The following is a 22,963-nucleotide window of genomic DNA, read 5'->3' as shown; positions in this document are numbered from 1 at the left end:
CTCATCTAGGCAATGGGAACAGCCTGAATGAAGACTATAACTCAGGACAGAATGTGGTGTTTCTAGGGACGGGTGGATGGCCAGGGTCACTCCACTGTGAGTGCTGGGAAAGCGGTACAAGATAAGGTTGGAGAATTGACAAGGAACTATCTGTGCAGAACTGGCGGGCCACTGTGAGAGGTTTCTCCTTTATCCCAATGTCCAGACCAGGGAAGAAGGATCTGCAAACATTTTTTAGCATGTTTCAGTACTGTATGTCTTTTTATGGCTGACTAGTATTACACTGTATTTATATATCACAATTTGTTTATCCATTTATCTGTTAATGGACATTTGGTTTGTTTCTATCTTGTGGTTATTATGAATTATGCTCCCAGAAGGAGTATATGTTTGTAAAATTTCTACTTATCAGAATGACAAAGATTAAAAACAACATTGAGATATTTTAAATTTCTTTGATGTTATAATGTTATTCGTACCAGTGGCCAATGAATATGTTCAAGCATAATCAGATTCCTTGATGTGGACAACAGCAGTCTTCTTGATGTTTGCCATCAATCAGTGAATCTGGAAATACGTGGTGGGTACTCTGTTGTTGTTCAGTTGCTAAGTTATATCCAACTGTTTGTGACCCCATCCGTGGACTGCAGTATGCCAGGCTCCCCTGTCCTTCACTCTCTCCCAGAGTTTGCTCAAATTCATATTCATTGAGTTGGTGATGCTATCAAACCATCTCATCCTCTGCCACCCCCTTCTTTTGCCTTCAGTTTTTCTCTTGATCAGAGTCTTTTCCAATGAGTCAGCTCTTTGCATCAAGTGGCCAAAGTATTGGAGCTTCAGCACCAGTCCTTCCAAAGAACATTCAGGGATGATTTCCTTTTGGATTGACTGGTTTGATCTCATTTTTGGTCCTGCACTATGTGCTGTGGCTGGTTGGATTTTCGAAAGAAGTTGTTTGCGAATGGACCCAAGAATCTGCACATCTTTTAATTGGTTTAAGCAAAGTGATTCAGCCATAGTGATTGCACTAATTCAAGCCGTAGTGCAGGTTAGTGTTTGCAGAGACTCACTCCCCTGAGTTAGCCCCTTGGAGTAGAAGTGAACTGTCTAGAGGGTTCAGCGGAGAAAAAGGAGATAAGCCACATCACAGTGGGGCTTGAGCCACAGGGGGGCCTGCCTGGAGCTGAGCAGACGGGCTGAGGACTCCACAGAGCCTCAGGCTCTTTGGGGCCACTTTCATCACTCCTCCATTTCCAGGGCGTAAGAGCCTCTGCCTGCCTCACCCCTCCTCCAGCCTGCCTGCTTCACTGCCCCTGCTGCCCTCCCCTGCAGCCACCCCACCCTTCCCTGGAACACAGAGTTCTCTGCTGTGGACTCTGGGAGGGCCTATATCAGGTGCCAGATGCAAGATGTGCTGCAGCGAGGAGGAGAAGGAAGGAGGCAACTGGGAGGGAGGGAGAGAGGAGAAGAAAGGGGCTGTTCTGGAGTCTCCCCCTCACACATTCCAGCCCTTTCTTTTGCTAAAAAGCAAAGGGAGTAATTTTTTTTTTAATAAACTGAAATCAAATTTTGTTTGTTGGATTTGGTCAGCTTCCTTAGTGGCTCAGACAGTAAAGAATCTGCCTGCATACCCAGGGAGATTGCAAAACCTGGGGAGACCCAGGTTTGATCCCTAGGCCAGGAAGATCCCCTGGAGGAGGGCATGGCAACCCGCTCCAGTATTCTTGCCTGGAGAATCCCATGGACAGAGGAGCCTGGCGGGCTACAGTTCACGGGGTCACAAAGAGTCAGACACGACTGAGCTACTAACACTTCCTTTTCCATGATCCCACTCAACTTCCACATTGCCCCTCTCTTTCAGGACACTCATCCGCAGCAGCAACCACTACACGAAGTGCCTACTGTGCGTCAGGCAAGGACAGGGCCCAGGAGTTCAGGTGGCCAACTGTCATGTTTGCCAGGATCTGGGTTTCCCAGGACATGAGACTTCCACTACTAAACCCGGGCCAGTCCCAGGCACATTGGGAGAGCTGGTCACCTTAGCAGGAGTTGACCATCTGGTAGAGTCAGGTAGACAGGTGTGGCTTGTGGGCAGCGGCAGATGGAATAAGGAGCTTCCCCCTTAGAACTGGAAACCTCTGCTTGGCCCTTAGCTCCCTTCCTGAAAGGACCCCAGGGCCTGTTTCCACGATGCCAAACCTAAGCTCCTAGGATGGGCAGGCAGTGGTGCTGAGACGTCTTCTAAGATCACTTTCATTATATCGAGCTGTGGGAGCCTGTCCACTGGCTCTGTAGTCAAAGGTCAGCTAAGGACAGGCAATTAGCTTGCTCCTTTGGGCCTTTCTCTTGGTGACACCACCTCTGAATTCAGAACAAAGGCTCCTCATTTTGCTTGGGCACAGAGTGTTGAATGTGAGAATGCTGCCACCTGCTGGTCACATGGGGCTGTTTTTCAGGAGGTGCGCTGACACCCCCCAGAAGAGTGACAGGTGATCCGAGGGACTGCTGAGCCCACGGGCCACAGTAAGACCTCCCAGAGTGCCCAGGGCCAGACCTCTAGGGAGAAGCAGCCAAGGGCCCCCTCAGAGTACACCTGGAAGAGCCCTGGAAGCCCCCCAGTGTCTGCACTCTCAGTCTGGCTGTGGAGTCAGAATTCCCAGCAAGGATGCATGCTCTTTTAGCTATACAGTACAGTCCTCTGGACCCCAAAGGTGTGCTGGAGCAGGCTGCACCAGAATCCACAATGAAATACCCAGAAATTGTGCAAGCTGGCATAGCAGCTTGAAATCAGTCCTGGTAAGAACATTTACACCATGAAAATTGGCAAATGCTACAAATCTCCCACCCCTACCCCACTCTAATGGATTTGTCAACATGCCACCGCAAAGCTCCTGTCAAGCTTCAAATACTGTGAACTGGAAGAGGGAATGTACCAGCCTGCTAGCAGGAATTTTCTCAGATAAAATTCCATACCAAGTATGGAATCAGTATCGGAGAAAAGAGATATATTCTAAGGAGGTTGTGAGGAAGACATTAAAAAAAAAAAAAATCCTCCCTAAGAACTATGGGACTTCCCAGGTGGCGCTAGTGGTAAAGAACTCACCAGCCAGTGCAGGAGACATAAGAGAAGCTAGTTGATCCCTGGGTTGGGAAGATCCCCTGGAGGAGGGCATGGCAAACCACTCCATTATTCTTGTCTGGAGAATCTCATGGACAGAAGAGTATGGCACACTATGGTCCATAAGGTCACAAATAGTCAGACACAATTAAAGCGACTTAGCATGCACACAGCAACTACTTAATGATTAACGGCCCTGGCATCAGAAACACTTGCAGTTGACTGACAGCGCTGCTCCTTGGGAACTGGAAGACACTGAGCAAATGGCTTCGCCTCTTAGCTCCCAGTCTGTCTCGAATGAGGGCAATATTAGCAGCTTCCTCGCACGGTAGCTGTGAGGCGATGCACTTAAATGCTTAGAACATTGCCAGGCACAGAGTGAGCACTCAACACATATTAAATATTATCAGTCATTGATTAGAATCACAACTCAGCAGGCTTGGAACTGATCTTGCCATCTCCTTACTAAAACCAGTTTCATCTCTAGGCGTCCTTCACAGGGTTGGGATCCTCCATCCTCCCCAGCAGCTGAATTTTGACATCAGCCTCACTTGGGGCTATTTATCTGCACTTGGCCCTGCAGTTAGAACAGAGGACAAGGTATTCCCTGCTGCTGATGCTGCTGCTAAGTCACTTCAGTTGTGTCTGACTCTGTGTGACCCCATAGACGGCAGCCCACCAGGCTCCCCCGTCCCTGGGATTCTCCAGGCAAGAACACTGGAGTGGGGTGCCATTTCCTCCTCCAATGCATGAAAGTGAAAAGTGAAAGGGAAGTCGCTCAGTTGTGTCTGACTCTTAGCGACCCCATGGGCTGCAGCCCACCAGGCTCCTCCATCCATGGGATTTTCCAGGCAAGAGTACTGGAGTCGGGTGCCATCGCCTTCTCCGAGGGTATCCCCTAGAACACAGAAGTAAGGTGATAAGGTAACATCCTGAATGTAAAAACATTTAAGATGCAAACAACAGATACTAACAAAGTGCAGATTTTCTGTAAATGGGTTCCTGGCCATCCAGTACATGAGTTCAGAAAGGGAAGGATTCAAATATGATTCTAACCTATATGACCTGAATCCTCTTAAATCATATTGCCTTCTAGCCAGCAGGAAGCCAGAAGTCCGACATTTCTGATTACAGATCAGCTGGTCAGATGTAGTCATGTGACCACACCTAGATGGAAGACAAGTGGAAAGAGTCTTGACTCAAAGCAGGGATAGGAGACATGTGTCTAACGGAAAACTAGGGGTTCCATTTTTAGGAAAGGGCTTCTCAGATGGCTTAGTGGTGAAGACCCCACCTGCCACTGCAGGAGACGCGGGTTCGATCCCTGGGTCAGCAAGATCCCCTAGAGAAAGAAATGGCAACCCACTCCAGTATTCTTGCATGAAAAATCCCATGGAGAGAGGAGCCCAGCAGGCTATAGTCCATGGGATCGCGAAAAAGTCAGGCATGGCTTAGTGATTAAACAATAATCAATATAAGCAACATAAACAAAATAATCAAAATAAACAACAATAACATTTTTAGGAAAGGAAGAACAGATATTTGGGCGAGGGTGACCCACAGACTCTAACACTGTAGATCAGTTTCTCCAGGCCTGCTCACTTCTTAACCCCAGGGTACCTCTAGACAACAACTCCCAGGATAAACTACCCAAAATCCAGGCTGGGCAGGTGGCTGTATTCCCTCCAGAATGTTCTGTCTACTTCAGCATGAGGCACAAACCCCACATCCCATCAGGCATGGATCCCCACTCTATTACCTCTACAGCTCTTTTCCAAAGTTTCCCTTCTTGCCCGTCCTGCTCTCCCCACTGCACTTCAAGCCTCCATGATCACCAATCTGGGTGACTGTGTTAATCCCTCATCGTTCTTTCTGCCTGCACTCTTGCTCTCCTTCAAACCCTGCAGCCAATACATCACTCTTCCTGTAAAGCACAGGTCCCACCATGACACATTCCTGCTCAAGAATGTCCACTGTTTCCCAGATCCTGCCCCAAATTTCTTAGAATCTTGCAGGTTTCCTGTGACTAGGCCTTTGCCTGAATTTCTAAACCATTCTCCTTCACACATGTGAAGCTCCACAGGAAAGGGCTGCTCACCCCTCCTAGGCGATGACTGTGCCTCCTGCCTCCCTGTCTTGGCTCTGCTGTTCCCTCTGTTGGTATCTGTTTCCTTCTCACTCAGCCTGTCTAGATCTTACCTGTCTCGCAAAGCTCAGGTCAAAGCCTGCTTCTTCCAGGCAGCCTTACCCAAGCTAGAGCTACTCCCACCCTCCCAAGCATCGTTGCAGAATTTCATGCTTCTGTCAGGCTTGGATTGAAAGCATCTCTGCATTCCCTACTAGCATGAGCCTCCACCGGGCTGAGGGCCATGCTTGCTGGCGTCTGGCTCTAGTACCTGCCATGTCGGTGAGTCACAATAAATGTTTGTAGATGGGATTTGCAGAGGAGGAATAGTGCTCCATGGAAGCAGGGCACATGGGGATGGGTGTGAACTTGAACAGCTCACACAATGACCTATGAACCTGCTGAAAGTCAGAAAGCCAGGGTGACCACTTACACCACTCGGGAAGCAAATTCAGACTCCATTGGAATTTACAAATGTAGGTACAGACCTTCCACAAAAGGGGAGCACCTTCTGGGCTTGTGTTTGAAGGGTTGCCTGAGGGAATGGAGTGGTACTGGTAAGGATGCCTGTCATCTCTCCCATTTTTTTTAAGGATCAAGTGTGAGTAGCCATGAACATCAAAGCTTTTCATGAGGGGCGGTCGGGGTGGGGATAAGGCATTGACAGGAAACTAAATTATCTAGACAAAGCTGTCATTTCTCAGTGAGGAACCCCAGTCCCAGAGCAGCAAGGTGGCTTGCCCAAGATCACACTGTCATAGTGTCAGGCAGTACTTAGACTGTTCCAGTTTCCTGGCTACTATTTTCTGCTCCACTGCACAAGCTCTCTAGGTTAAAGGCACCATTAATTCCCAAGGAAACATCTAGTTTGGGGAAGTATGAGGTCATAGGGGTTACACATAGATTGTGTGTTTATTTTTGTGCTGGCCATTAAAATTTATTTTATGCTATATACCCCAAGGAGGAAACCATGCAGTCAATTTTAAATTTTACATGTTCCATCTGCTATTTAGACTTTCCCCCTCTGTTCAATGTCACCTTTTTTTCCTTAGAAAGGTATCAAAACGGCTTTTCCTTACAAACTACTATATATAAAATAGATAAACAACAAGGTCCTACTATGTAGCACAAGGAACTATATTCAATGTCTCGTAATAAACCATAATGGAAAAGAATATGAAAAAATATATAGATGTAACTAGGTCATTTTGCTGTACAGGAGAAACTAATACAACATTGTGAATCAACTATACTCTAATTTCAAAAGTTTTAATGGCTTTTCCAGTTTTCTGAGATGTCTTACTAGGAGCACCCACCCTGACTCCAGCTTCTAACTGGCTAGATTTTAGTGCAACAGATAAGACTTGTGACCACAGGCTACTGAAAAGCCCTTTGTGTGTGGATTACAAGGGGGTCACTCAGTTTCTCCTTCATTATACCACGCAACTTTTTTGAGTTGCAAGGTTAAGGCCTGGGGCAAAATGCTGATGGAAGGGAACACGAAGCACCAAACTGGTCTGTGTTTTTGTTCCCTCCAACCCACTTAACCTCCCTTAGCAGGTGAAGGTTATAACTACAGCCCAATTCTCTAGTGACTGACTCCAGGAAAAGGACATGTGATGAGGACCTGGCTTTCATGGGGCTGCTGGTCAGCGGTGCCAAGACAGAGATGGTATTGTTCAGGGAAGCCTCAGGAAGTCAAATATCCGGAGACAAGTGTGCATGGGCAACTCACCCCACAGGCTGCAAGAGAACATTTCTTCCCCACCGATCAGCCTGTGTATTTACTTCCACAAGGGCATTCAGAGGACTTCTGCAATGTTTATTCTCTTCGGTCAAATGCAGCTTCTCAGCGGGCCAGGAAAGGAAGGGGTCGGTGTTCCTGGAGGCCTGCTGAAAGCTTGGGTGCCTTGCCTATTGTCACATTAAGTTCCATTCCCACGCTGAGAGAAACATTTTTGCCTTTCACTTTTTACAGACGAGGAAATTTAGGCGCATGGAATTTGACTTTGGCCAGGCCCAGCCAGCTATTAAGCGACAGACTGAGGAATCAAACCTGGGTCTAGGGTGACATTAAAGGGTATTTCCAATGCCAGAAATGTGGGTCCTTTCCACGCTGTTGTCCAGCCTTCTAATAAAAGAAATGTTCACATACTGAAATATAAGGAAGTCATTCTGGCCTATACATGAGTTAACTTGAACTTTATGCTAACTACAATAGCTTGTTTGTGGCCTATCAAACATACATGGTAATTCCGTTTTAATCATTAAAGAAAAGGGCACCCTGGCCAGAAGTAAGGAATGTCAATGTTAGAAATAAAGATCAAATACGCCTCTTCCTTTGATAATAAGATTCCTTTCCCAGGTGCCAAGACCATACTGTATGTGCTGCATGCGGACATGCTGGTCTGTTTTTCTGAAATTTGAAGACACGTGTCCCCAATTTGTTTCATGTTCTCTGTTCTGACAAGATATAAAACTGTGCTGAAAACCCTGCTTCTCCAGAGCAGTTTCTCAGAATAATTTGGAGAACAAGCTTCTGGGCTAGTCCTCGGTTTGGCTCAAATAAAACTCTTCCCTGTTCTTGTTATTGATTGTTTATTGTTTTCATTGACACCTCCTCTAAGGCAAGGCAAGTGGTACTGGCCACTGAACAGATGCTTCTGGAAGCTTTATCTCTCCACTTACTGCCAAACTCAGTTTTATTCTGACCTCTTTCACTCCACATCTTCACCCCTGAAGACCCTGCAAATGCACTTTCCCCATGAATGGTTCCTGAGCACATAGTTTCAAGAGATTTCTCCCCCATTCTCTCTTGCCCTCTGACCCTCTCAGCCTGTGCTCCAAGCTCAGCCTTCATAGGGACTGTAGTTCAGCTCACTGAAGCTTGCAAGTGCACTCGTAAACTCCCAGTTGTGCTCTAAACTCCTCAAGGGTGTGGGGAACAGCCTTGTAGAGCCTTGAGAAGGCTTAGCATAACAAATAATAACAGGTACTGAATGATTACCTGGTTAATTTTTAGGAGAGGCTATGGGAGTCTCCTCCTTTTTGCCTTCAACCTTTCCCAATCAGGGTCTTTTCCAATGAGTTGGCTGTTCGCATCAAGTGGCCAAATTATTGGAGGAGAAGGCGTCAAGAGGATAAGATGGTTGGATGGCATCACCGATTCAATGGACATGAACTTGGGCAAACTCTGGGAGATGGTGAGGGAGAGGGAGGCCTGGTGTGCTGCAGTCCATGGGGTTGCAAAGGGTAGGACACAACTGAGCAACTGAGCAACATGGGAGTCTCTGTGATTCTCTTAGGTAAAGAAGTACAGAAGACTCAGACAAGTGGCTGCTATCTCTGGCTCTTTCGCCAAGACTCACCTTTGCATCACATAATCCTATAGAGCATCTATAATCCTCTCCCCAACCTTCTGGAGGTCTCAGAGGAGACAGCCATTTCCCTGCACTAAATCCATGTCTTCAACCACCTGCCAGTCCTGGGCAGGGGACACGGGGTGGTAGGGGGAACCCTGCCCTTTGGGCCCTGGGGCTTGGCTGAGTGGTCCAGGCTTTCTGGCAGCCTTGCCTGTTCCTTTGGCCCTTTCCCAAGTCTGGGTGCTCACACCAAGCACCTTCCCAGGACTCCGTGATGAGGACCTAATCATACTGGTCACCACCAATGCCTCAAATCTCCTCTAGGGACATATCTGCCAGCACAAACCCCAGATCTCATTTCTTTCTTCCTGGGATCCTGCCTGATTCCATTCCCCTTAACTTACCATCCTTCCTCTCTGAGCACCTGTTTATCTCCAGCACCAACACCCACGTGGCATGTCTGCTCCCATCTCTCAACCCTCCTCCCACCCCCAGCTCCCTGGGTCTTCAGAGTCAGCACCGCCCCTCCACACAGCTTGCTTCCTCCCCTCCTTTCCTCCTGTCTCTCCTCCCAGCCAGGCTCCAGGCACAGAGAGCACTGTGGCCCGACGCATGCCCTATCCTGGCCCCCAGACTGCCCGCCCACACCCGGGGGCCAGACCTACCCCTGGCTCTGAGCATGCACCTGCCTGTCTCCCTCACTCAGCTGGGAGGACCCCAAAGGTGCCACCCCCTGTTACCTTGGTTCCTGATAACTGGCCCTGTGACAGTCAATCACTGTTAACTGAAGGTGGAAATGAATGGCAATTGAGTTAATGGTGTTGGTTCTGTTCTCAATGCAGGAGATCAATCTACATTCACAATTTAGGGGCTTCCCTGTTGGCTCAGTATTAAAGAATTCACCTGCCAGTGCAGGAGACACGGGTTCAATCCCTGGTCTGGGAAGATCCCACAAACCGTGGAGCAGCTAGGCATCTGTGTGCTACAACTAGTGAGCTTGTACTCTCGAACCCAGGAAACACAACTGTTGAGCCCACATGCCACAACTACTGAAGCTGCACACCCTAGAGTTCATGCTCAACAGGAGAGGCAACCTCAATGAAAAGCCCCCCCTCTCTGCAACTAGAGAAAAGCCCGAACGGCACCGAAGACCCAGCACAGCCAAAAATAAATGAATAAAACGACATTCACAGTTCAGCCCCTGCCTGGAGGTCCCTGAAGCAGACTTGGAAGTATGGACTAGCAAAGGTGCTGTATCTGGAGGGCCCTAAGTCTATAAGACGAGGACCCAGACAGGGCAGTGGCTTGCCCAGGGTCATCTGGTGTGAGTCACAGATCAGACTGGACCCGACTCTGATTCCACCACAAAGGCACTGCTTCAGTCACGCCTTCAGAGTAGTAATATGCTTGCTTTGCTTCTAAAAGGCCTTGTAATTCAGACCTGACTCTCCTCCCAGTGATTTCTAAATAGTGAGGGCTGTTCTTGGACTGCTAACTCTAGCTAGCATTGATGAATCCTCTGAGGAGGAATGCACACAGGCAGGCAGGGATGCTGGCATCCTGTTTGGTCCTGCAGGATTCACAATCGCAACGTGTGCAAGGTTGAGATGACACACTTGAGGCGTTCCTCTCTGCCTCCCAGACCTGGCATTGTGCATCTCCCACCCTGCTACACCCTTCATCCACAGCCCGTTGGAGGCTGTTCTGGCTTTCCCCACTCCTGCCAGCATCATTCCTGTTGAACCTATTAGGGAGTTATTGTTGTTTGCAGCAAACAGCTGATGCCTCTGGAAAATGTAGCATTTGCTGGTCTCTGCTCCATTTATCTTGTAGTTGGTACATTTTCTCTTCTTTATTAGCAGGGGCACTTACTGGAAAACTAGATCTCTGTCACTTAGTGGTTTCATCTGTTTCTCCTGTTCAGAACCCACCTGGAGTCAGAATCCCATCTCTGTGACAGAACAATTGTTGCTATGGAAACTACTATACCACCCCGGGCACAGGCTTGTCTGCAGAGCAGCAGATTTGCTGCACACAGGGGGTGGGGGAGGGATAAGGTGTAACAGGATGCCGGGCATGACCTGTTAGACTAGTGACTGACTTTTCTAGGTCACTCTTCTCCTTCTGCTCCTTTTCCTCCCAAAACAGTGTGTGTGTGACTTCACTTATCCATACCCTGCTCCCAACACCAGCACCCGCCACGGCCCCCACCACTAACCACTCCACCCAGATTTGAAAATCTTCCCCTACCTGCTCTCTTCTGCCGCAGTCCAGCTTAGAGCGCACTTCTTCACTCTGTGGTTAACCACACCTGAAAAGGACTTCTTCAATCTAAACCTCCCAATTGTAGTGAGTTTGCATTTAATTTATTTGAATGGAATCACTTGCTTAATTTCTCATTGTGCTATTTTTTTCCATCCTTATCAAGCTCCTATACTTTCTTTTCTCAATGGTATTCTGGCCCCGTCAGAGCACACCTGGGCCAGTTGTGTGCACCCTCCCACAGACCCCAGGCCCGGCTCTGCTGACCACACACACACACAGGTGCAAGTGTTAGTCACTAAGTTGTGTCCGACTCTTTCTGACCCCACGGACTGTAGCCCGTCAGGCTCCTGATGGAATTCTCCAGGCAAGAATACTGGGGTGGGTAGCCCTTCCCTTCTCCAGGGGATCTTCCTAACTCAGGGATTGAGCCCAGGTCTCTTGCATTGCAGGCGGATTCTTTACTGTCTGAGCCCCCAGGGAAGCTCTGCTGACCGCAAGTTCTTGATAGAAGCTACTCCTTGACTCCCAGAAAGCAGACAGACTCAGCCCCCAAGTGTGTCCGATTAAATTTATCCAGTCTTATTTCTTGAGGATCAATAAGCCCGGAGCGATAGACAAACTGTATAGCTCTGGATATCATTTTGAACTTTTGACAAACGAATGAAAAGGAAAAACTCTAAAGCTTCAGTTGCCCGAAATACCCTCAGCTGATAATGAATGAAAAAGCAGTGCTTTGTTATTTAGAAATGTTTTATTTTTATGGGTTTTAAATCAGTTTCCTGTTTCAAGTTTTTCTTTGGTCTCATTTGCCTGTCACCTGGGACAAATGCAAGGAAACGTTCACCCTCGAGACCCCGGACCCGCTTAGGTTGAACGTGGCCAAACACCCTCTTCTGCATTTTCACGTGAAGGGCTATGCATGACCGCCCAGCCTAATGGCAGCTCTTCGTGCCTTGGAGAGCCTGGAACCCTTCCAGAGCACTCTTTAGATGAAGTTAAGCTTACAAACCTGAGTGTGGATTTGGGGTTATCCCTGTGTCAAACGGGCAACGCCCCTTTATCCAGCGCCTGGGAGCGCAGGGCCAGTGAAGCCCCCTCTTGCTGGGTGTTGCTGCAGGTGAACAGACTTGTGCCGGATCACAGGGCAAAGGAGGCAACGTTGGATTTGGGGGGCCAACCTTTCTCCGGGACCTGCCCTCCAGTCCCCTGTGGTGGGAGTAAACCAGTGGACATGTCCCCCTTAGCTAAGAAAGGGGCAGAAGTCAGGGGGCCTCCAGGTGCGAATTAACCTTGGAGCTGGACGGAAGCCACTTCCCAGAAACTCTCTGGAAGAACGCCGGGCATGCAGGCTGCAGCTGCTAGGGAGGGCACCCTGCGCCCAGCAGTGAGAGCGTGGCTCTCCCAGCACTCATACCATGGCCGAGTCCGCTCATGAGAAGAGGCGCTGCCCCTTGAAGGCCCCAGCACTCCAGAGAAGCGGTTCGGGCGTGGGTGCAGAGGGTGGGCTCTGGGCAACTGCGCAGGCCCCAGGAGAGAAGACCCGGATGTGGGAGGGGCCTGCCTTTCCCCCACCCTCAGGGCTGATTCCGTTGTTGCGGGGGGGGCGGGTGCCCTGAGGCCTAGGGGGGGGGCGGGTGCCCTGAGGCCTAGGAGGTGTTGGCAAGGTGTCCTCACCAGGTGAAAACCCAGAACAAACACCGAACCTGGATCCCTCTGGCAGTCGGGCTGCAGAAGAGCTGGCTTTGGCCCATGGCGGCTGAGAGAAGGGTCTCAGTCGGGGATACCCCTTTAACCCCAGGCTTGTCACCCCAGGGCCCATGGGGAAGCTTGCCCTTGCCCTTCCCAGTGGGTGCGGAGAAACCCTCGCACGAGTCTCAGCCCCTTTGCAGCCCCAGCTTGAGAGAAGGCCTCTGTTCCCCATGGGATGAGGGTGTGGGTAGTGACATTGAGGTTCCTTCTTGCTCTGCCCTGACCGTAAGAGAAGAGGAAGTGCCCCAGTGGCATCGCCCATGGGACAAAAGACCTTGCCCAGCCTCCCTGCTCACGTTTATTACAGTTACTAAAGGGGTCTAGGGCACTCTCCAAAACTCCCTCACTGCTCGAAGGAGAGGCCAGAACTCCAACTCAGGCTGTGTGGCCGCAGCTCAGGTGGTGCAGAGGCCACGGAGGGCTACTTCTGAGTTGGCCGCTCCGGATACGGACCACAGGCTGGCTTTAGAGCCTTGAGGGGTGAGGGGCACAAAGGGGAATCCAAGACAGCCCGATTCCAAATGTTCCTTGAGCATCTGGGTGAGGTGCTTGGTCTTTTTCCAAAGAAATAATTTCTTTCTGGGAGAGAAGGAAAACAAAGCTCAAAAACCAGAGCCACAGAAATAGCCTGAGGCTGACCAGCCCTGACAGGCCAGTGGCTATGGTCTCCCACCAACAGCCTTGTCTGAAATAATAGAGGAGCCGGGCGCACCAGGCCCCATTTGCAAAATAGGTACCTTAGGCTCTGTCAGCCCATATCCAGGAGTCAGACACTTCTTCAGATGCTGCTTCACGGGAGGGAGGGAGGGAGGGAGAAAGAGAAAAAGAAAAGAGAAAGAAAGGAAGGAGGAAAGAGAAAGGAAGAAGGAAAGAAAGAAAACAGCACAGAGAAGTGGAAAGGTGGGGCACCCAGCCAGAAGAGGACTGGGCAACCAGAATGCCTGGACCAGGTCTGGCTGGAGTTGGAGTAACTGCTTTATGGGAAAGATTGAAAGGTTAATATGAAACCAGCTGATGCTGAAAGGGGACAATTAGGAAGGTTTAAGGGGCTTCATATTAGATTAAAGGCTGCTGGAGGATAAAGTTTACAGCTTCCAGGAAAGAAGTCTGGCTCAGAGAAATCTTTCTCATTGATGGTTCTTGGTTGGGTTTTGCTGATATATTTTTTTTCTTCTGGATAATTTAGAGAAAATGACCATTCATTCAGGTGAGATTCATTCTCTCCTTCCTTCCCCCACCCTCCCCTTCTTCTCTCTTTCTGTTTGGCAATGTCTAATTATCTTCAGGTTCTGGAATGAGTTTTAGGGTCCCACCTGTACCATTTCCCCCCAGCGAGACTTGTGATGCTCAATAAGAATATTCTCTTCGGTGCTGCTTGTTTTACGTGGGTATTTCAGGCCAGTTAGTGGTTTCACAGATCAATAGCTCAGCCCAGGAAAGATGTTCTGCATGTATGCTCAGTTGCTAAGTCGTGTCCGACTCTTGGCTACCCCATGGACTCTAGCCCACCAGCTTCCTCTATCTGTGGGATTTGCCAGGTGAGAATATTGGAGTGGGTTGCCATTTCCTCCTCCAGGGGATCTTCCCGCCCCAGATATTGAACTCATGTCTCTTGCATCGCCTGCATTGGCAGGCAGATTCTTTATCACTGTGCCACCTGGGAAGCCCCAGAGATGTTCTGAGGTAAGACGTCAAAGAGTTAACTCAAGTGTGGGGAGCCAACTAAGGAGACTGGCGCAGGGGGTGCCCAAGCTTCTGCAACCCAGCAGCAACTCGGTTTCCCCCAGAGAGCTTTTAACATAACAGACTCCCAGCTCCACCTGGACCAACTGGATTAGAATCTCCATAGGAGCCCTTGGGAGTCTGTATACAGAGTTCCCCAGGCAACCTCAAGACCAGCCAGTGTGGGAACCACTGGCCCAGGGGCACAAGGAAGAAAGGCAAGGGCCGCGGCCACTGGCCCTTTACAGTGTACTTGGTCATTTGTGTGACTTCCTAGGTCCCATCCCAGCTGGTGGGTTTCTTGGAACAGACACTGTGTTTTACTCATCTTTATGGTCCCTGCACAAGGCTGACCACATTCAGTTTTCAGGTTCACATTTTCAGAAGCCTGGATGGTAAGAGACCCAGCTTGCACAAGACCACAGGATCCCTGAGATGGCAGGGCCCTTAGAGACCCTCCAGTGCAGTGGCTTGCAAACTGTGCCCTGGGGTCCCACCGCAGAACCCCAGAGACCACCAGGAGGAAAGAGCAGAAGCCCATGGAGGGGCTCTTCAGGCTCCCCTCCACCTCCCCCTCTTCAGCCTCTTCCCGTCGTACGGCTCTGTGTTACCTCTAAAGAGGAGCAGAATATGTCACCTAAAACATGCCACCATGACCTATAGGTCATTTTGAATTAGGATTTAAGAAACAGCCAGTGCAAAAAGACACCCTAGCCCTCTTTTGTCCTCCTGAAAGCAGGAGATAAATCTCCCATTGAAAGGACCCTCCTTGTACCAGGAGGAAGGAAGGCGTCCTTATCACCAGAGGCAGGAAATTTGGGGCCCAGAAGGCAGTATAAACAAACCCGGTTAGCTCTTCACCATTTATTCGCTTGGCTTGTCAACTCTCCCCAAATGTATTATTTCTTTATCCAAGAGGCCTAGAAGTTGCTTTTTCTGGTCACTTCAGGTCTTCATTCTCCTGTGAAGACATTCATGTACATGTAAATAACTGATAAAATGCATACGCTTTCCTTTCATTGATCTGTCTCTGTCAGTTTAATTTTCAGACCCAGCCAAGTTCTCTAAGATAGTGAAGGAAAACTTCCCCTCTTGGTGCCTTTTTTTTTTTTTTTTTTTAAATAATGACCCAGAATGGAAACAACCCAAGTACCTCTGAACGGGTGGATACATTTAATTTATTTATTTATTCGTGGCTGTTGCTACGAGTGGGCTTTTTCGAGTGCAAGCAGTGGGGACTACTCACTGGTTGCAGCGCACAGGCTTCTCACTGTGGTGGCTTCCCTTGCTGCAGAGCCAGGGCTCTAGGCGTACAGGCTTCAGCAGCTGCCCCACTCGGACTCAGCAGTTGTGGCACACAGGCTTAGTTGCTCTACGGCTTGTGCAGTCTTCCCAGACCAGGAATCAAGCCCATGTCCCTTGCACTGGCAGGATTCTTATCCACTGGACCAGGAGGGAAGTCCTCCCTACGCTATTGCAATCACCTATTTGGCTTTCCAGCTCCCACCCTCAGCAACCCCCAGTCCCAGTCCCTATCTATTTTCCATCCAGTGTCCAGAATAATTCTGTCTAAACATAATGCTGCTCAGGTTGCTTTTCATTCAAGAGCCTACGTTGGATTTCCATTTCACTCACCCACAATCTGAGGTCCCCACACATCCTTGCCTGGCTGCCCCTTGCTCATCTGCTCCAGCTACACTGTCGCCTTCGTGTGCTGAACATACAGGCAGGCTCTAACCACACTGTTCCTTCTGCCTGAAACACTCTCCCCACAGATGTCTGCCTCGCTGCTTCTTCTTTTCCTGATCACCACATACCATAAATGGTGCCCCATCCCATCAGCCTCCAGTCCCTTCCTTTGCTCTGATGAGTGTCTCCTCTACCAGGACATGAGCTCCAGGAGGAAAGGGACTTTGTTCTGTTCATACTGTGTCCCCAGCACCGACAACAGTGCCTGGCACATAGTTCGTTGTTGTTCAGTCCCTCAGTCGTGTCCAACTCTTTGCAACCCCATGGACTGCAGCAAGCCAGGCTTCCTGTCCTTCACCATCTCCCAGAGTTCGCTCAAACTCACGTCCATTGCGTTGATGATGCCATCCAACCATCTCATCCTCTGTCGTCCCCTTCTCCTCCTACCTTCAATCTTTCCCAGCATCAGAGTCTTTTCTAATGAGTCGGTTCTTTGCATCAGGTGGCCAAAGTGCTGGAGCTTCAGCATCAGTCCTTCCAATGAATATTCAGGACTGATTTCCTTTAGGATTGACTGGTTTGATCTCATTGCTGTTCAAGGGACTCTCAAGAATCTTCTCCAGCACCACAGTTTCAAAGCATCAGTTCTTCAGCGCTCAGCCTTCTTTATGGTCCGGGTGCTCCATTAAATAAATCTGTTTCCTGAAATAATCAGGTTGGTTTTCCATCTAAAATCATTCTGTACATTTTCTCCTTTATGCATGTCTATATTTTCTGAATTTTCTGCAGTCTATATCACTTTTAGTCACAAAATGAGCAATAAATGAAGTCTTCTCCAGGACCATTCTTTAGGGGACCCTCTGGGGTCTGATTGGCACCAGGTCTGTCCTTGGAACATAAGGAAACTAGGAAGAACCACTGGCTCCTGCTGGTGAACTGGGAACTTAGTCACGCCAGGTAACAGCATCTTGTCTTGGAGTTAGTGGGAGAGCTGAGGAGGGGAGAGAGCAGTGAAAACATAACTAACAACAGCTGTGATACACGCCCCTCTCTGCTCTGTGCAGTACACACACAGACAAACACTTCCAAGGCCCCAGCCTCCCAGGCCTGCCCCAGAAAAGGGCCTGCTGCCCTGGGCTGAGGTTTCACCGGCACCACCTGCTTTCCTCCCTTGCCTCTTTTCTTTAGGGGCCCGCTCTGGGCCTGGTACCTGCCACCTCCGCTCCTTTGAGCGACTGAATCTAAAACCAAGGAGCAGCACTGAGGCTCTGGGGGCAGGTCTCAGACGTGTGGGAGCCCCTCGTCTGTCTCTGTCAGCGGCCCTGCCTCCCCACTGGGGGTGGCACTCCCAGGTCGTCCCATGACTCGGATCCTGTTCACAGGAACTCAGCAGTTCTGGAAAATAGCACAGCCTCACGCACGAGAAACAATTCCGGAAATGAAAGCCCCTTCACTTGGTCATTTTCTGGTGGAATCTTTTCTGATCTGCTTTCGTAAAGCCCATCCGAAAGAGACGTCGGAAAAGAGAACTAGGAGGCCTCGTTTCCTCTCCAGCCCCAGAGCTTCCCTCCTGAGGGTAACTCAAAGCCCCAGAACCTGGTTCCTGCCTGTCTTCTTGTGAGGCACCAGCCAGGTCCCACCACCTCCAGGGACAGAGCTGCTGTCTCCTGGGCTAAGACGAGCCTGGGACACTAAAGAGCCCGGCTCTGTCAACTCCTACAAGGAGCCAGGTGGCAAATACTTTAGTCTTTCTGAGACACCTACAGTCTGGTATCTGTTGCCTCTGCTTTCCCCCCCCAAAACCATTCTTAGTTCTTAGAAATATAAAAACCATTCTTAGAAATATAAAAACCACTCTTATTTCACGAAATACAGACTGTAAAGCTGGGCAAGGTACAGCCCTTGAGCCAAATGTAGCCCCCCACCTGTTTTTGTGAAATGAGGTTCTATGGGAACATAGCCACACTGGTCTGTGTGGCTGCTTTCAGACTGTAATAGCAGAATCGGGCAGTTGCAACAGACTATAACTTTCCTGGTGACTCAGTGGTAAAGAATCCTCCTGCCAATGCAGGAGATATGGGTTCAGTCTCTGGGTCGGGAAGATCCTCTGGAGAAGGAAATGGCAACCCACTCCAGTATTCTTGCCTGGAGAATCCCATGGACAGAGGAGCCTGGCAGGCTACAGTCCATGGGGTCTCAAAGAGTCAGACACAACTGAGCATACACACATACAACGAGAAGGCTGACAAAGCCTGAAATCGTTACTATCTGACCTTTTATAGAAGACATTTGCCAAGACCTGCTTCAAAGTGCTCATATAAATGACTCACAGGTATTCCAGCTTTTAAAGTACTTCACACACATTCCTACTTCTTACTGGAAACATTTTTTGACATTAGTAATTGTTCCATTTTACAGATGAGGAAACTGAGGACTGGAAAGGTTAAGGCTTACCCAAGGTCACACTGCTCATGGGGATTTTGCACCAGACGAAGCTGCTCTGGAAAGAGCAATCTCTGAAGCCTGGAGTCTATCTTTTGATCCGCTCCATCAGGGAAGGAGGCAGTAAGCAGGTCCCCGGGTGCAGCCTCAGAGAGAGACACCGGGCATGGAAAGCAGCCGGGCTGACCTGCACAGGCACTTCCAAGAGTCTCGAGAAATGAGCAGGGACTTCCTGGTGGTCCAGGGGTTAAGAGTCTGCCTTACAATGCAGGGGACACAGGTTTGATCCCAGCTCTGGGAACTAAGATCCCACTTGCCATGGAGCAACTAAGCCTGCAAATGCTGTGACTACTGAACTTCTGTGCTCCAGAGGCCCTGTGCACAACTAGAGAGCCCGTGCACGGCAAGGAAAGACCCTGAGTGCCACAATTAATTAAAAGAAAAAGTCCTCAATGCCAGTCCATTTTGTGCAAGTCCTCTGCACAAAAAGTGCAGAGAATATCTTCAAAGGCTGTCTGTGTACAGGGAAGGCTACTGGCTGACTGGCTGGCAGGAAAGCAGCCCTTTCAAATCCACATTTGGCTTCTGTAAATAGTTAACAGGTAGTCAAATCAATGTGAAGAGCAGGGAGCCACAGAAATCCTCTCACGGAGTTCTGGAGAGGGCCTTGCATCCCACAGGCTCCCAGGACTGCTACTTCCTGCAGAACTAAAGATGGCAACGCCATCACTGGTGTGAGAGAGACTCTCAGTGGACACTGGTGGTATTGCCACCCCTAAGAATCATTTCAGAAACACCCTCAGGTTCCTAGGAGCTCACTTCCTGGGCTGGGAGTGTAAAGGGCTGGTGTCGTCTTGGAGTAATCGTCCCAGTACATTCACTCACGTAAAACTAAATGATTGTTGTCCTACTCCAAACCCTCCCTGAGGAAGGCTGGTGTGTGCATACTCAAAATGCTGCCACTTCATAGAACGCGTTAGGAGTGCTTCCTTCAAGCCTTTGTGACCTTCCCTGCACCTTTGGAGTCTTATCCATTAGGTGTGTCTGACTCCTGAAAACAGTTAGCCTTTGTGAAGCTTTGTTTGCATTTCCTGCAGTCCAGCTTTGCTCCAGGACCTGGTTAGTGTGTCTCATGAAGTTGTTAATTTTGGCTGTTGCCATTGTTTATGGTTTTTTTTTTAATTGGAATTAAACACCACAATTATAAATTAGGATCCCCAATATTTCTAGAAAAGTCAGACAACACTGGTTCTAAGTGTTGAAGTCCGTGGTGGAAACTAGGGAGCTGGTGCCCCCTAGAAGGATTCTCCTGTTTGCCCCAGTCCTCACTGCTCCCTGTTACCTCTTAGATGCATGTGAGTACCATGACCCTCTCCTGCAGAGTACTCATTCCTCAGGGATGGAATTCCACATGTATTGATTTAACATACTCCTCAGATGATGAGTTCAATAATGCCATTGTGGAGATATTTTATTTTTCTATTAATTTTTAAAATCCTAGTGCCTAGGTGCCCAATTCATATTTGCTGAAGGAAAGTGGTGGCCAGAGGAGGAGGGAAGGGAAGAATTACTAATGACTTTCTGCAGCTGAAACAGAACTTAAATGACTTGCTCAGATTCACAGAGCTAGCTAGTGACACAGCAGAAAGTCAGACCCAAATTTCAAAGGCACATTTGTACTCCACTTTATCATTCTCTGTTCTGGTGCCTCTGCGGGCCCCTTTGGACTGTGAAGAAAAACTGCACCCTGAAAATTGTTATGGCTTTGGAGGCATGCCCGGCCTGGCTCCTGACAGAGCTGGCGTAGTGGAATTGGGCTGCAGCTGGGTCCCTCTGTCACATGCAGGGGCAGCGGAGCCCTCTGGACCCCCACGAGGTGGGCTCCTGGGGCACCATGGCCACACTTAGTGGACACGTAAGACCCGGGATAATCAATCTGTTGGAAGAAGAAATGTGACCATCTGCCACGTTCTTGGGATTCCCAGGCGACTCAGTGGTAAAGAATCTGCCTGCAATTTAGGAGACCCAGGTTTGATCCCTGGGTCAGAAAGACACCCTGGAGAAGGAAATGGCAACCCACTTCAGTATTCTTACCTGGAGACTCCCATGGACAGGGGAGCCTGGTGGGCTACTGTCTGTGGGGTTGCAAAGAGTAGGAGATGACTGAGTACACACAGTATTAGGTTGATTTTTACATAAGACCTGTCAGAAGCATGTTATTCTCCATTTACAGATGAAGAAACAGGTCCAGAGATTTAGTTTCCAAAAGTCACACAGCCAGTCAGTGCAAGAATGGGTTTTTAGATTTGATGTGTGAAATTCCTGAGCAAATTGTTACACCATGATACATGACAGCCTTGAAAAAGGACAGACCTTATTCATGTCCAGAATATAAGAAATTAACATCAAAAGAGTAAGGAGAGAGCAGGACCAAGGACCCAAGGAGGAAGGGCCAGTTGGAGGTCGGGAAGCAGAGGCTGCAGGAGTGAGGGAGGACCTGGGGCTGGGCAGAGGACAGCGATGATGAGCCTGGAGTTCAACGCACTGTCCTCTTTCTCCCGGCTGTGCCCTGCCTTTGCCCCTCAGTGCGTGCATGCTCAGTCGCTTCAGCTGTGTCTGACTCTTTGCGAACTCATGGACTGGGCCCGCCAGGCTCCTCTGTCCATGGGATTCTCCAGGCAAGAATACCGGAGTGGGTTGCCGTACCCTCCTCCAGGGGATCTTCCCAACCCAGGGATCAAACTCGTGTCTCTTGCAGCTCCTGGGTTGCAGGTGGATTCTTTACTGCTGAGCCACCAAGGAAGCCCCTTACACCTCAGACTTCTGAGCAAAAATATGTTTTATCTCTACTCTCTATGGAAACATAATTTCTCAGCAATCAGATGTCCTAGATCTGGAAGAAGAAAGTGGTGGTCCAGAGGCTTGGCTGTCCAGTTCAAAGGAAAATGCAAGGATGTGCTCGTGTCCTTAGTGTTGAGTCTCTGACCCCTGCTTCAGAGAAAGGGGCTCAGGGTGGGAAGGGAGGAGAAACCCGGTGTGTCCCGGGGAGGTGAGGCTCAGGAGCTCAGGCTTCCCACTGGGTGACTTTGGGGTCTTGTTCTGGAATTCAGTTTCCTCCCTCTAGAGGGAGGGGCTAGGTGGGATGGCCTCTTGTACTCTGTGGTTTTATGCTTCTCCAGCCCAGGCCTTGGGTGCAGGCAAGTGAGATAAGAACAAACACAATGGTGATCAAGAGTTATCCAAGAGATTGTTTAACTGATGACCCCGGAGCCACTGAACAGCCGAAGATGGTGTTTGAAACTTATCTCACCGGCATGTGCTTTGAACCTTGGGAGTTTCTCATTGTCCATGAGAAAAACGATTGTACATGTGAATAGTCTGTGGGTGCTGTGTTAGCCTAATGGCAAAGGTCTGAGTGTCAGGCCCAAGTTCAAAAGATCCGGTCTTGGGTAGACGGCTGACCCTCTTTGAGCCCCAGACGCCTTGTTTTTGGAAGATGCACCCCTCACAGGGTGGCCAAGGGGTTAGATGAGTTTCCATAGAGGGAGTATCTAGCACGGGACCTGGTAGAATTCCTACAAATCATCTGTCCTCCTCCCACTGGAGACGGAAAAAACCGAAGTGAAGAATGGAGCTAAACTGTGAATTCAAACTCAACAAATGTTTGTGGAACCCCAGTTGGGTTCTGCCCTCCTCTTCCGCACAACTAACTGAATAGGTACTGCTACTCCACTGCTGAGGGGCTTGCCAGGTGGCGCTAGTGGTAAAGAACCCGCCTGCCAATGCCGGAGACACAGGAGACGATCCCTGGGTCAGAAAGATCCCCTGGAATAGGAAATGGCAACCCACTGCAGTATTCTTACCTGGAGAATCCCATGGACCGAGGAGCCTGGTGGGCTACAGTCCACGGAGTTGCAGAGTCGGACACGACTGGGTCGACTTAGCACGCACGCACACTCCACTACTATTCAGAAGAAGACTGATGGTCAGAAAGGGCATCAGCACGTAAGCAGAACTGAGATCTGAATGTTCGTCTGCTGGATTCAAGCCCAAAGAGTCTTTTCACAGATTCTGAGAAACACCTCCAGGGCAGATGCTCTGGGGGCCAGGTCCCCTGGGGGGGAGTTTAGCTTAGGGGTTGCTCTGGGAAGCCCCCCTGTTATATAGTTGTATTTAACATCCTCATATTCTTGGCATTGTGAGGAGGGGCTGGAGCAAGGGTGCCCCTGCCCTTGGTTCTGGCTGGAACAACCAGCCTCAGGTCCACCTTTGGAGAGGGGATCTCTCAACTGCTTCCTACGGTTCAGTTCAGTCATGTCTGACTCTTTGCGACCCCATGGACTGCAGCACACCAGGCCTCCCTGTCCATCACCAACTCCTGGAACTTGCTCAAACTCATGTCCATTGAGTCAGTGATACCATCCAACCATCTCATCCTCTGTTGTCCCCTTCTCCTCCCGCCTTCAATCATTTCCAGCATCAGGGTCTTTA

At 49.4% G+C, this 22,963-nt stretch overlaps 1 protein-coding gene across 2 annotated transcripts in view; it reads right to left on the bottom strand.

Moving 5' to 3' along the window:
* Nucleotides 1-15,190: 15,190 nt before the first annotated feature.
* The window catches only part of CD58 (CD58 molecule), a 69,904-nt gene continuing 62,131 nt past the window's right edge, over nt 15,191-22,963 (bottom strand). For both annotated transcript variants that reach the window (XM_040230955.1, XM_040230956.1), the window contains one exon: nt 15,191-17,021. Coding sequence is in view for 1 of the 2 variants with exons in the window: in XM_040230956.1 (XP_040086890.1) it covers nt 16,975-17,021 (47 nt within the window). In the remaining variant the exon portion in view is untranslated. The remainder of the gene's footprint in view (nt 17,022-22,963) is intronic.

Source organism: Oryx dammah, unplaced genomic scaffold (genome assembly GCF_014754425.2).
Source record: "Oryx dammah isolate SB20612 unplaced genomic scaffold, SCBI_Odam_1.1 HiC_scaffold_28, whole genome shotgun sequence".
NCBI classification, from domain to species: Eukaryota; Metazoa; Chordata; class Mammalia; order Artiodactyla; family Bovidae; genus Oryx; species Oryx dammah.
Note: the sequence above shows the minus strand (reverse complement) of the source record. Positions and strands in the feature narration are given on the sequence as shown.